At 36.7% G+C, this 12082-nt stretch overlaps 1 protein-coding gene across 1 annotated transcript; it reads right to left on the bottom strand.

The window, feature by feature from the left end:
* Positions 1 to 514: 514 nt before the first annotated feature.
* On the bottom strand, positions 515 to 7439 carry LOC141796747 (troponin I, fast skeletal muscle-like). Its single transcript, XM_074678005.1, has 7 exons — positions 7370 to 7439; positions 3106 to 3138; positions 1674 to 1710; positions 1451 to 1579; positions 1262 to 1351; positions 825 to 1001; positions 515 to 742 (listed from the first exon to the last, which is right to left on the bottom strand). The coding sequence occupies exons 2-7, from the start codon at positions 3111 to 3113 to the stop codon at positions 647 to 649; spliced, it is 537 nt and encodes a 178-aa protein (XP_074534106.1). The 5' UTR covers positions 3114 to 3138; positions 7370 to 7439; the 3' UTR covers positions 515 to 646.
* Between the last annotated feature and the right edge of the window lie 4643 nt (positions 7440 to 12082).

Below are 12082 nucleotides of genomic sequence, written 5' to 3'. Positions count from 1 at the left end.
GGATGTTATTTTCTGTCCAAATGTTGCAAATTTTTAAAACAGGGGTTGACAGAAGTCATTTTAGAGGCTGGAACGACTTTTTAATTCTAATATTTTCATCATTTCACAGATATTTTTGATAATGTAGTTTCAGGTTTAAGCCACAAGAGGGTGCTGTATCCATGTATATCACATTTCTTTGGTTGAACGTTGCATCATGAGCATAAATAACACTGTTTAGGAATAACAACACAGCTGTGTTGAATACTTGACTCTGATTGGTCAGTTCTCCATAGCAACAGTCTGTTATTTCTCGATAGCCAGCTGTTGCTATGTAAACATCACAACCACAGATTCACAAGGCTGTAATCTAATCCATGTGCAGAAAGACACTTGTTTGATTCTCTAGCCAAGAAGATAAACTTTGTTTACCTCTGTTGTGAACTAATAATGATGTTAACAACTTTTTAAAGAATGTTTTCACTGAGTGAATCAATCCGAACAAACCCCACACGTTGTTCTCTGAGCAGCTGTTTATTTGTTCAAGGATCCCACAGTTTGCAGTTATTTCAAACGTAATACTTTTTTGGTGTGATAGGATTTCCGATATTACCGGCCAATGTAAACAGAGTTAATATACTGCAGTTGAAGTGAGTAAGACATTGATTTAAGCCTCAGCCTCAAACATCTTCTTCCTCCCGTCCATGCCAGATTTGTCTTCAATGTTCTTACGCCAGTCGCCGACGTCACGCAGCTCCTTATCCTGAAACAGGACGACATGTTCGTCAACCCTTAGTCTTATTGGGTTTTATAAATAAGCCTAACAGTAAGAGCTGGTTCCTCACCTCCTCTTTGACCTCCTTCTTGACCTGCTTCAGGTTGGCCCTCAGGTCCAGGTTGACCGTGTGTTTGGAGCCCAGCAGAGCCTTCAGCATGGCATCGGCGGACATACGTACTTTCCTCAAGACGGGCTTCTTGAACTTACCCATCAGGTCCTGAACTTTGATCTTCAGGTCGTCAATCTGGAAATGTGCGGTGGCGTTAAAACAGAGACCTGAGGCTGGATTCAATGTGAGAAATTCAGACTGACGTCACCTCTCAATGACAAGCTGGTGTCAACTAGCATAACAGGGCATTATCGCCACCTACTGTCAAGGCATGTGAGTAGATGGCAGCATAGAAAAAGCACATGTTTTTTCCTGAACTTTTTTTGCCATCAGTTGAGAGTCACTGATTTAACATACTCATCAATCTTTGCAGACGATACATTTCTTTCGTTTACCTCTTTGTTGGTTTTAGAGACTTTCATCTCCAGGTTGTATCGCTCCTCATCGATCACGTCAATCTTGTGGTGGATCTCTCTGGCCATCTCCTGAAAAACAAAAATATATTAAAGAGATCTGACTCCACCTTTCACAACCATACATATGAATACAGGTGGGTTATTTATTAAACACTTTACAGTCCGTACCTGCAGCTCCTGCATATTCCTGGGCATAGAAATGGGAGGACAGTTCTCAGACATGTACCTGCCCCTCTCCCGCTCTATTTCCCTCTCTTCTTCCTCCAGTATACCTTTGGCGATGGAGAGCATCAAACTCTGACAAGAATAAATCAGACATTAACGTCAAAGAGGCAGTTTTTTTATATATATCAGCAGGAATCTCTCATTTTAAAACACTTAAATATTTTACCTTCAGCTGATGCTTCCGACTGGAGGAAATCTTTCTCCTGAGGAGGTAGAGAAAATGACATCTCAGAACTGAAACTTTCACCTAAACAAGATGATTGTAAAATAGTCTTATATGTAACAGGACAAAGGGAACACCTCTTAATATTTTTGTTTTACTGTTTTAATTCTAAAATATGGATATTTCTAAGGTTATTTTTCATCGTAACATACACTCACTACCCACTTTATTAGGCACACCTTGCGAGTACCCGGTTGGACCCCCTTTTGCCTTAAGAACTGCCTTAATCCTTGGTGGCATAGATTCCACAAGGGCCTTGAAACATTCCTCAGAGAGTTTGCTGCAATTTTGTCGGCTGAACATCCATGATGAGAATCTCCCGTTCCACCACATCCCAAAGGTGCTCTATTGGATTGAGATCTGGGGACTGTGGAGGACATTTGAGAACAGGGAACTCATCGTCATGTTGAAGAAAGCAGTCTGAGATGATTCCAGCTTTATGACATGGAGCGTTATCCTGCTGGAAGTAGCCATCAGAAGATGGGTACACTGTGCTCATAAAGGGATGGACATGGTCAGCAACAATACTCAGGTAGGCTGTGGACTTTAAACCATGCTCAGTTGGTACTAAGGGGCCCAAAGTGAGCCAAGAAAATATCCCCCACACCATTACACCAGCAGCAGCAGCCTGAACCGTTGATACAAGGCAGGATGGATCCATGCTTTCATGTTGTTGAGGCCAAATTCTGACCCTACCATCTGAATGTGGAGCAGAAATCCAGACTCATCAGACCAGGCAACGTTTCTCCAATCTTCTATTGTCCAGTTTTGGTGTTGCTGTGTGAATTGTAGCCTCAGTTTCCTGTTCTTAGCTGACAGGAGGGTCACCCGGTGTGGTCTTCTGCTGCTGTAGCCCATCTGCCTCAAGGTTGGACGTGTTGTGTGTTCAGAGATGCTCTTCTGCAGACCTCGGTTGTAACCAGTGGTTATTTGAGTTACTGTTGCCTTTCTATCAGCTCCAACCAGTCTGTCCATTCTCCTCTGACCTCTGGCATCAACAAAGCATTTTGTCCCACAGAACTGCCGCTCACTGGATATTTTCTCTTTGTGGGACCATTCTCTGTAAACCCTAGAGATGGTTGTGGGTTAAAATCCCAGTAGATCAGCAGTTTCTGAAATACTCAGACCAACAACCATGCCACGTTCAAAGTCCCTTTAATCACCTTTCTTCCCCATTCTGATGCTCAGTTTGAACTGCAGCAGATCGACCATGTCTACATGCCTAAATGCATTGAGTTGCTGCCATGTGATTGACTGATACGAGCAGTTGGATAGGTGTGCCTAATAAAGTGACCTGTGAGTTTATTTTTTTAAGTAAGGCTTAACAGATTTTTTATGCAAAACAAATCAATGGGCTCATCTTAAAGTCACTCACTCTGACATCTTGGCGTTTGTTGAGCTTCAAAGTCTGCAGGACAAACAAACAAAACATGGTATTACATTTCTAACATGTGGACTTAACCTAAATGGAGAAAACACCTCAGAAACAAACAACAGGAAAACATTAAGCAAACAAAAATGTTAAACATGACACAAGGTGAGTTTTGGGTCATGTTGATGACCATGCAGAATAATAAATCCACTCAGACGAAACCTAACACTGACAGCGAGCATCAACTGTTGAACTTCTCGTCTAAATTTGGTCCAGGATCTTGGGGCCATTTGTCCCCCCTTGGGCTCCCTGTCATGAAAGCTCTGTCTTCTGGAAGATTATCAGGAAACACTTGATACCTCCTCTGGTGGTGAATAACATGTCTGAAGTCACAGAGACTTAACTCGTCCTCTCTGAAAATAGATGATCCAGATCAACAATCACTGCGTCCAGACTGAAAACAGAGACCTCACGGCTCTTCCAGACATCCTCCAAAACCTCTTAAGGATGTGAGGAAGATAGAAAACAGTTCAGGATGTCTAAGTTGGTCAACCATTTAAAAAAAAAACACATGAGCTTTAGTATGGTAACAATCGAAACCAACTAACTCTAAACACTATCTTACAAAAATGATCAGAATCTGACTTTTTGGAAATTTGGAAGCAACTTTGAGAAATCATAAAAAGATCTCTGTAAATTATAAAACTGTGAAATTTGTGAGTAAGTTTGTCATTCTTAATAGTTACACTTATTTAAAGAAAGAAGAATGCTAAAAAAAAAAAAATTATTTATGGCATAAATGTTTCCAAAAATCATTTATTGAGATCTATTCTGTGAGCAAGTTAAAGCACAGTATCATCTGCATAACAATTGAGTCTAAACTTTTACATTGTTCTAAAACCTTACGTTTTAACTTAAAGCTCCCATGTTGAGTTTTTATTTGATAATGAATCATACTGATATTTATTCAACAAAATGCAACAAAATTTGATTAACAGTTGATTTGATGCTGTTAAAAGCTGTGAAGGGTCAGTGTTTAGCCAGACCAGATTTCTAATCATGATACTCTCATTTTTTTATGGACAAAGAATGGTCTAGAAATCTTGTAGCACATGATGAATTTACCAAAAAATGAAATGAATAAAATGAATATCAAGTTTTAAATCATAGCAATAGCCGACACAAAACATTCACATATATTCTGAATTTGATTTGAGTTTCAGTGTTGTTTTAGTCTTGTTGTTAGCGAGACAATTTAAAGTATCAAGATGAAGAATCATAACTTCATTTGGTTGAAAGACAATGTGGACAAACTCAGTAAATTTTAGGACAAGAAAAAAGAAGTTGCCGACAGTGGCTTTGAGCCGTCATTCAACTTCACAGTTGACTCTGACAGAAATAAAAAGAGCAAAACCAGGGAATAAAGATCTTGACAACAATGGAGCTACAAATAAACTTGCCTTGCCTTAAACGGAAAAATCAATGCTCCTCAGATCAAATTAAAATGAAATTATGGTTGATTTATACTAGCGCCATGAACTCCTGTGATAATATGAAATAAATTCAATTTGTGTCCAGTTCTTTGATAGATTTATCTTTTCTTCTTTTGTATCAGAGGTGTCAAAAGTATTCACATCCATTTCTCAAGTAGAAGTATAGATTGTAGGGTTTAAAAAGACTTTTGTAGAAGTTGAAGTATCAACTCTAGTTTTTAACTTAGGTAAAAGTGTAAAAAGTACTGGTTTCAAAACTACTTTAAGTATAAAAGTAATGTAACAAACAATGAACAAATGCCATTAAGAGCTAGATTGCTTCAAACTAATCAAGGCTAGCCAAGATGTTTGATTAGTTTATTCTTACACTATCACAACACCCACAGTGTTTCCCCCATGTAAGTAAACTTAATTTAATTTTCCACTTAGTTCCAGACCAAAGCATAAGTAGTTTAGGGTTACTGTAAATAATTTTCTGAATAATTATTATGTTTTTCCCTTTAGAGCCACCGTACTTAGTAGGTGCTGTTTCCTGTTTTCTGCCAGCAGAGGGCAGCACTGAGTCTTCTTCATGTTAAATGACTGTCATGATGCACAGTGTGTTCACCGGGCTATGGCTCTATAAATGTTTGAGTAAGAACTTCACTGTGCCTCATTATTCCAGCTCATACTCAGGCAGTGTTATGTTTACACCTCTTATCCAACCACAATCCACTTCATTCTATTTAAATGGCGCAATTTATCTGGATGGGTTTTTATATTTTGTGTGTTTATGTTGACCTTTTTTTTTTTCTTTTTTTTTTAACGATAGGCTGCTTTTGAAATGTAGGGAGTAAAAAGTAAAGTTAGGTAATAAAGTATTTTTTACTTAGTTACTTGACACCTCTGTGTATCTCTGTATATGAAGCTTACTTAAAAAAAACTTCACTTAAAATTCAATTTTTCAAGATTACCCAAAACAACCACTTTAGTTGTTGAATGTAATTCAATGACACAGCAGGGGTGGGCTGCAGAAACTAAAATCCATCAAAGTGCTTATTCTGGATGCTTCTGCTTTAAGAAACTAAAAGAAAAAAAAAGAAGTTTAAGTTGCCTGTAAAAAGTAACCAAATTTGCCAATGGGGTAAGAAAAAGTAACTTGTTAAGTTTCTTAAAATTAGCAACCCTTTAACCCTCTAATTTTCACTTTTTAAATGCAAGGAATATGAAGTCCATTTATTTTGTAATGCTCCATGTAAAAAAATAAAAATAAAAAAAAATTAAAAAAATAAATGAATCATTTAAAAAAAAAAAAAAGGTTTTGTGTATTTTTTGTATTGTTGTCACTATAAGGTCAGAAACAATAAAAAATGAATTAATTAATTAATTTAAAAAACTTTAAAAACATTTTTTTGTATTTTTTTTCTACTGTTGTCGCTCTTAGATCAGAAACAATCAAAAAAAATAATGAATAAATTAAAATAAAATAAAAACTTTAAAAAGGTTTTGTGTATTATTTCTGTTGTTGTCGCTCCAAGATCAGAAACAATAAAAAATAATTAATTAATTAAAAATTTAAAAACCTTAAAAACATTTTTTTTGGTATTTTTTTCTACTGTTGTCACTCTAAGATCAGAAACAATCCAAAAAAGTAATGAATTAATAAAAAATTCAATTTTTTTTTAAACTTAAAAAAAAAAAGTTTTTTGTATTCTTTCAATTGTTGTCACTCTTAGTTTAGAAACAAAAAAAAAAAGAAGAAAAAAGAAAAAAAATTCCAGCTGTAGGGACAACACAATCAGGTTTCACTCAGATAGAGTGACTCACAAAATGCTCTACGAAATGGTTGAGTGACAAATTAATTAATACAAAAATATAGTAATGCAACAAACTGAACAAGTACATTTTTCTTACCCTATTGGCAGAATCATTCTTGTCCTTTAATATCTGTAAACATAACATTTTTCTGGACCTGTTTGGTTAATTTGGCCCAAATTAAGCCTGATGAGACATGTTTTACTAATAACACAAATAGTTGCTTTGATTTCACACAATAAAAAAAATCAATTAGTTAATTTAAAAAAAAAAATAGTTTTGTAAAGTGAAACAAAATAAATAAATAAAAAAACTGGTTGAAGAGTTGAGTATTTATTTGTGACAAAGTAGCATGTCCCTTAATTTTAGCTCCCAGGGGGTTTTGTTTTGGTCCCGTGGGATTCAGTTGGGTATGTTTGACCTTTAGCTTTTACTTAATGGTTTATTCAAGCAGGGACCACACGCAACACAGCAGCTGTAGTTAGCAACGAATCCAACAATGAAAATACTGAAATAGGACAACATTCAAACAACTCAAACAATGCCAAACTTCCCAAGTTTCTTAATTCTAACCTAACAGTCAAATTTCCAGAAAACTGTAAGGTTTGAAAAATGTTGTCAAGCAAACCTGTCAGACCGTACTCAGGAAATATTCCTACAAAAGATGACACAACACAGACTGAGTCTTTCTGACTCCAGGGTCTATTTACACCAGCACATCTCATCACAGAGCAGCACAAACCTGCAGTAACTCATCACTTCATCCCAAAACTGGACTATTTTATCTTCCTAAAGCTCGTCTCATCTTCACGACTCTCAACATCCAAGCTCCGATAAACCAGTTTGTTTCATCAATGTGTGAACAACAGCATGTTAAAATGAGACATTTTTAAAGATGAAAGACAAACAAAAAGCTTCAACAAATACATTTTCATTCGTGCAGATCAGCAGCAGCGACAGACAGAAAAAAGATTTCTTACCCTTTAATCGAAGACTGAAACCAGACGGAGCGACACTTTCAGGAAGCTGCTCAGTTTTGGCATAATTAGTTGGTTTATATTGCATTCCCCAAAGGAAGAGGAAACTCCATCCTCCTCTTTATGGAAGTTGGTTTTCTTACACACCAATGGGCTCAGCAGCGCCTGAAACTGAACACCTGACCCCCCCTTCACCCCAACAATCTCCTCCCTGCCTTTTCATTATAAATAAACCTCCTTCTGGGCTGATTTTGCAGATTGTATTATTCCTCCTCAAAGAGATGATCCTCCTTGTACGCCTGGGGATGAATTTAAAAGAAATAAAGCGTTCAGAGAAGAAGTGACAGAGCGAGATGTGAGATGTGGTTTCTGTTAAATATTATTGTGTGCGAACACAAAGCCGGGCTCTGAGGAGGAGGAGGAACAGGGGAGCAGCAGTGATGAAAGTCAAGGGGGCAGCAGGTGGAAAAGCCAGAGTGGAGTTTCAGTACGGACATTTAAGACACACTCAGAGGATGATATTAAGCAGCTGTGAGGAGAAGCTGGACAGAGACAGGGCAACTTTCCCAACAAAGAGCTGACAGGAGCCAAACTATGATGATACAACAGTCAGCACCAGCAAGAACCAGCTCATGTTGAGTTTTTTTTAAAGTCTGAAATCCAAAGAGTGAAAGAAACTTACTGAGTAGAGAGGAAGATGTGACAAAACAAGGATGTTTTACAAGACTTTCATGGGGCAAATTGATTAAAAGAAAAAATAATTGCTTAATTTATAAATGGATTAAAAAATAACTTTAAATATAGTCACTCAAATATTACATGCAGCTTCCAGTACTGGCACTTTTTACTCTCTCAGTGCAAAAGAATTATAAAAATGAGAATTGTTTTGTGAATCTGTGTGATTATTTTGAAAATTATGTTAAATCTTATCAAACATAGTTTCAATATAACAATAACAATAAAAATACATCTATATATTTTTTTTAATCATGCAGAAGCAAGCAGCCTATGCAGAGGTGTTATAACCTGCAGTTCTTCGAGTGTCCACTTGAGGCTGCCGTGTAGAAAAAAAACAGAAACCACATACGCAACAATTTAAAAAAGACACATTTTTATAGTGTTCAAAAAAAAGAAAAAAACCCTTTTCAAAAAATGATTTTGGTCTGAATATCTCATTTCTGTATAGGAACACTCTGTACATGGGGAGAATACTTTTATGACACATGTTGTTAAGTTAATGAGTTTTGATTGTATAAGGGCGTGGCTGACTTGACTGACAGATGGGCCCCCAGTAGCTGTCTGCTTTATTTCTACTTTTCAAGAAAATTATTTTGTAAACTTTGAGCAAATTTTTGCTACAAGGTTTTTTTTAAAGGGTTTGTTTTTCTATTGTTGAGAGGTAAGGTGATAGACATGTACGGAAGCAAATAAGAGATATAATTATTTAAATTTTAACAGCCACTGAATGTTAATTACCAAAACAAACAAAAAAACAACAACAACAACAACACCACGGAATTAATGACATTGAATTATTTTGCTATGGAAACCATGAATCTAAATTTATTTGTCCTAAATTCACCTATTGAAAATTCAGATCCCCCAAAAATCACTGATTAAAAATTCTAATCCAAAAATTCAAGTTTTATATCTCAACAACAAAAAGATTCAGGTTGATTAAATTTAGTTCTAAATTCCACTCATCAAAATTCAGATCTGAAAATTCAGGATATAAAATTCAGATGGCAACATCTGGGCTACCCAGGACAGGAAAGGCAATATATCGCATTAACCCGAATACAAGATTTTTTTTTTTTTTTTTTTTCCGGAATTCAGGAAGAATAAATTCAGATACATGGTTTTCATTGCAAAATAATTCAATGCCAGAAACTCAGTTGTGTTTTCATTTCAGTATTGAACATTCAGTGGCTGTTAAATTTCAAATACTTGTGTCTCTTTTTTGCTTCCATAGACATCATACCAGAACTGATTTCATGGCACAAAACTAAATTTTGAAGGAGTACTGGGAAAAAATAGCTGATTTTATTGTTGCATGAGATCCTAGTTTATTGATATGCATTTTCAATGACAAGGCACACTTTAACAACCATTTTTAAATTATCCTGCGGACCCCCAAGCTATGGTTTGTGGACCCCTGGGGTCCTGGAACCCCACTTTGAGAATCACTGCTTTAGATATTGAATTTCAATTTCATTTCAATTTGAGAGAGTTCATGTTTGCTTAGTAAAGCATGTTGTGAGTTGTTTGTCAGCTGATTGTTTGATGTTTGGTCATCCTGCCACTTAACTCAGGACTACCAAAGTATAACATTAACACCAACATGTGACTCATGAAGTTTGAGTTTGAAGCATGCCAAGGTAAAAAAAAAAAAAAATGACACTGATCTAGTTACAAGGTTTTCCGAAGGTTTTTTTTTTCTTTTTATCTCAGGAAAAAGCCAAGATGTTGAGAAAACGCAATAAATCAAAGTTATTCAATTAGTCCATATTTTTACGAGCTCTACAGGACTGAAAAATAATATTTGTGCTTTTATTATTTTATTTGCAAAAACATCCCGTTCTAAATGAAAAAGAAAATAGTTGGGTAAGTATTCTCAGAGATTCACTAAAGAACAAGAAGTCCTTAATCACAATATTTTAGGGCTTCTTAAAAGTATCCTGGTCAAAATCTCAGAGTCTTCTCCAGATATAACAAACAAAAATGTGAGCGTCATTTGTCAGGCTTTGCAGGAAAAAACTCAGAGCATTTTAAGAGATGATAAGCTGGCATCTCAAGCTTGAATAAGGAGACAGAAAGCATTGAAAGCATCTGCTCCTGTGTTACTCTGTGAGATGGCTAAGTCTAACAGACCATCAGGGGGTCAGATGTGGACGCTGGTGATGGACAAACTGCAGCATGTGAAACCAGGGAAAGACCAGGGAAAGACCAGGGAGTCCTGAAGCACAGATATCTGTTACTATTCGTCGAGGGGATCTGTTGAATACACGTCTGAATCCTTCAGCTGCTTCTATAAGAGATGTGGTGAGAGGGCGTGACCAGAATAGCAAGAACGAACGTCGCCTGATGATGAAGCTGAAGGGAAATTACAGCGATGACAGAGCTAATGCAGAACTCCTCAGAGCTATGAAACAGCTGGGTTCACAGACACAGAGGCCTCTTTTAGAAAGCTGGGCGTGATATCGAAGCACCATCTCAAGCTTTTGTCCATCCTCTCCATTTAGGCTGGCCACACACCAAGCCTACTTCTGCTCTGTACATTTACTTATTTTTACTAACCAATCGTTGATCAGCAGCAACTCTGTGTTTGTGCTGCTGCCTGTTTTGGCCAGGACTCTCTTGTAAAAGAGATTTTTAATCTCAACGAGACTTTTCCTGGTTAAGTAAAGGTAAATAAATAATTTCTTTTATTGGCCAGTCTCAGATATGGCTTTTTCTTCCCACTCTGCCTCGAAGGCCAGCATCCCTGAGTCGCCTCTTCCCTGTAGATGTTGACACATGAAGCTGCCAGTTGAGGACCTGTGAAGCATCTATTTCACAAACTAGAGACTCTAATGTACTTATCTTCTTACTCAGATGTGCAGCGGGGCCTCCAACTTCTCTTTTGGCTCTGGTCAGAGCCTTTTTTTGCTGTTCTCTGTAGGTAGTACGCACCACTGTAGGAAATCTTCAGTTTCTTGGCAATTTCTCGCATGGAATAGTCCTCATTTCTAAGAACAAGAATAGACTGTTGAATTTGACCTGAAAGTTCTCTTTTTCTGGCCTTTAATCAACCCCACAAATGTTATGCTCCAGCTGTGCTAACATGATTGCACAAGTGTTTTCTAATCATTAGCCTCCTGACCCAATGAGCCGACACATTGTATATGACAACACTGGAGTGATAGCTGCAGGAAATGAGCCTCTATACACCTATGTAGATATTTTACCAAAACCCAGTCATTTGCAGCTAAAATACTCATTTACCACATTAAAAATGTATAGAGTGTATTTCTGATTAAAGTCTAATCTGTTAAAAGTTATCTATGTTGAGAAAAAGAAAAACAGTGTTTTTCTTTCAAAACAAGGACATTTCTAAGTGACCCCAAACTTTTGAACAGTAATGTACATATAAAAAAATACAAACTGGATAGTTTTTCAAAAAAAAGAGCTGTACACATTATCAGTAAGATAGATTATTATGCTCACACTGAACCTTTAGTTCTGAATTCACATAGTGTGACATTTTCCGACTTGTTTTATTACAAATGAATGCTCATAATGTTAACCTCATATTCACTTCCAGGTGCTGTGCAAATGTTATTTTTAATTTGAGAGACTTAATGTGATTTCAGAGGTGTTTGCAAGTTTCTGTTCAAAAAGCTAAGAAGGGTACAAAAAGGAGGAAGTGTTTCTGTTGTTGGGATTTAACTGTAGAATGATGAAAATGCAACCTTAAAGGTCCCATATTATGCAAAAATCACTTTATTAAGACTTTCAGTTAAATTTGTGGGTCTTTGTCTTTCCTCCCAGCCCACAAAATGTGATATTTAATGACAAAACCTGTACTTAGTAGTGCTTGTGAATGTAAAATCCTGACCTAAAATGAGCTGTTTGGAATTTCCGGGGTTTGCCGACGTCACTGATTCCCTTTTTTGAGTTATCAGAAGCAAGTCTAGTCTACTTGAAGGGCCATCACTGCTCTGTTTTTGGCTGTAA

The sequence above is a fragment of the Halichoeres trimaculatus genome, unplaced genomic scaffold (genome assembly GCF_033239565.1).
Source record: "Halichoeres trimaculatus isolate MK-OKI-2021-1 unplaced genomic scaffold, fHalTri1.1 fHalTri1_scaffold_10, whole genome shotgun sequence".
NCBI lineage: Eukaryota > Metazoa > Chordata > Actinopteri > Labriformes > Labridae > Halichoeres > Halichoeres trimaculatus.
This window is presented reverse-complemented; position numbering and strand designations above follow the sequence as displayed.

Bases quoted from the DNA above. Each gene is read 5' to 3' on its own strand.
- LOC141796747 (XM_074678005.1), bottom strand. The intron at 1,352-1,450 runs GTACGGACTGTA...TTTGTTTTTCAG, and splicing joins GGAATATGCAGGAGCTGCAG to GAGATGGCCAGAGAGATCCA. The intron at 743-824 runs GTGAGGAACCAG...GTCCTGTTTCAG, and splicing joins AGAAGGAGGTCAAAGAGGAG to GATAAGGAGCTGCGTGACGT.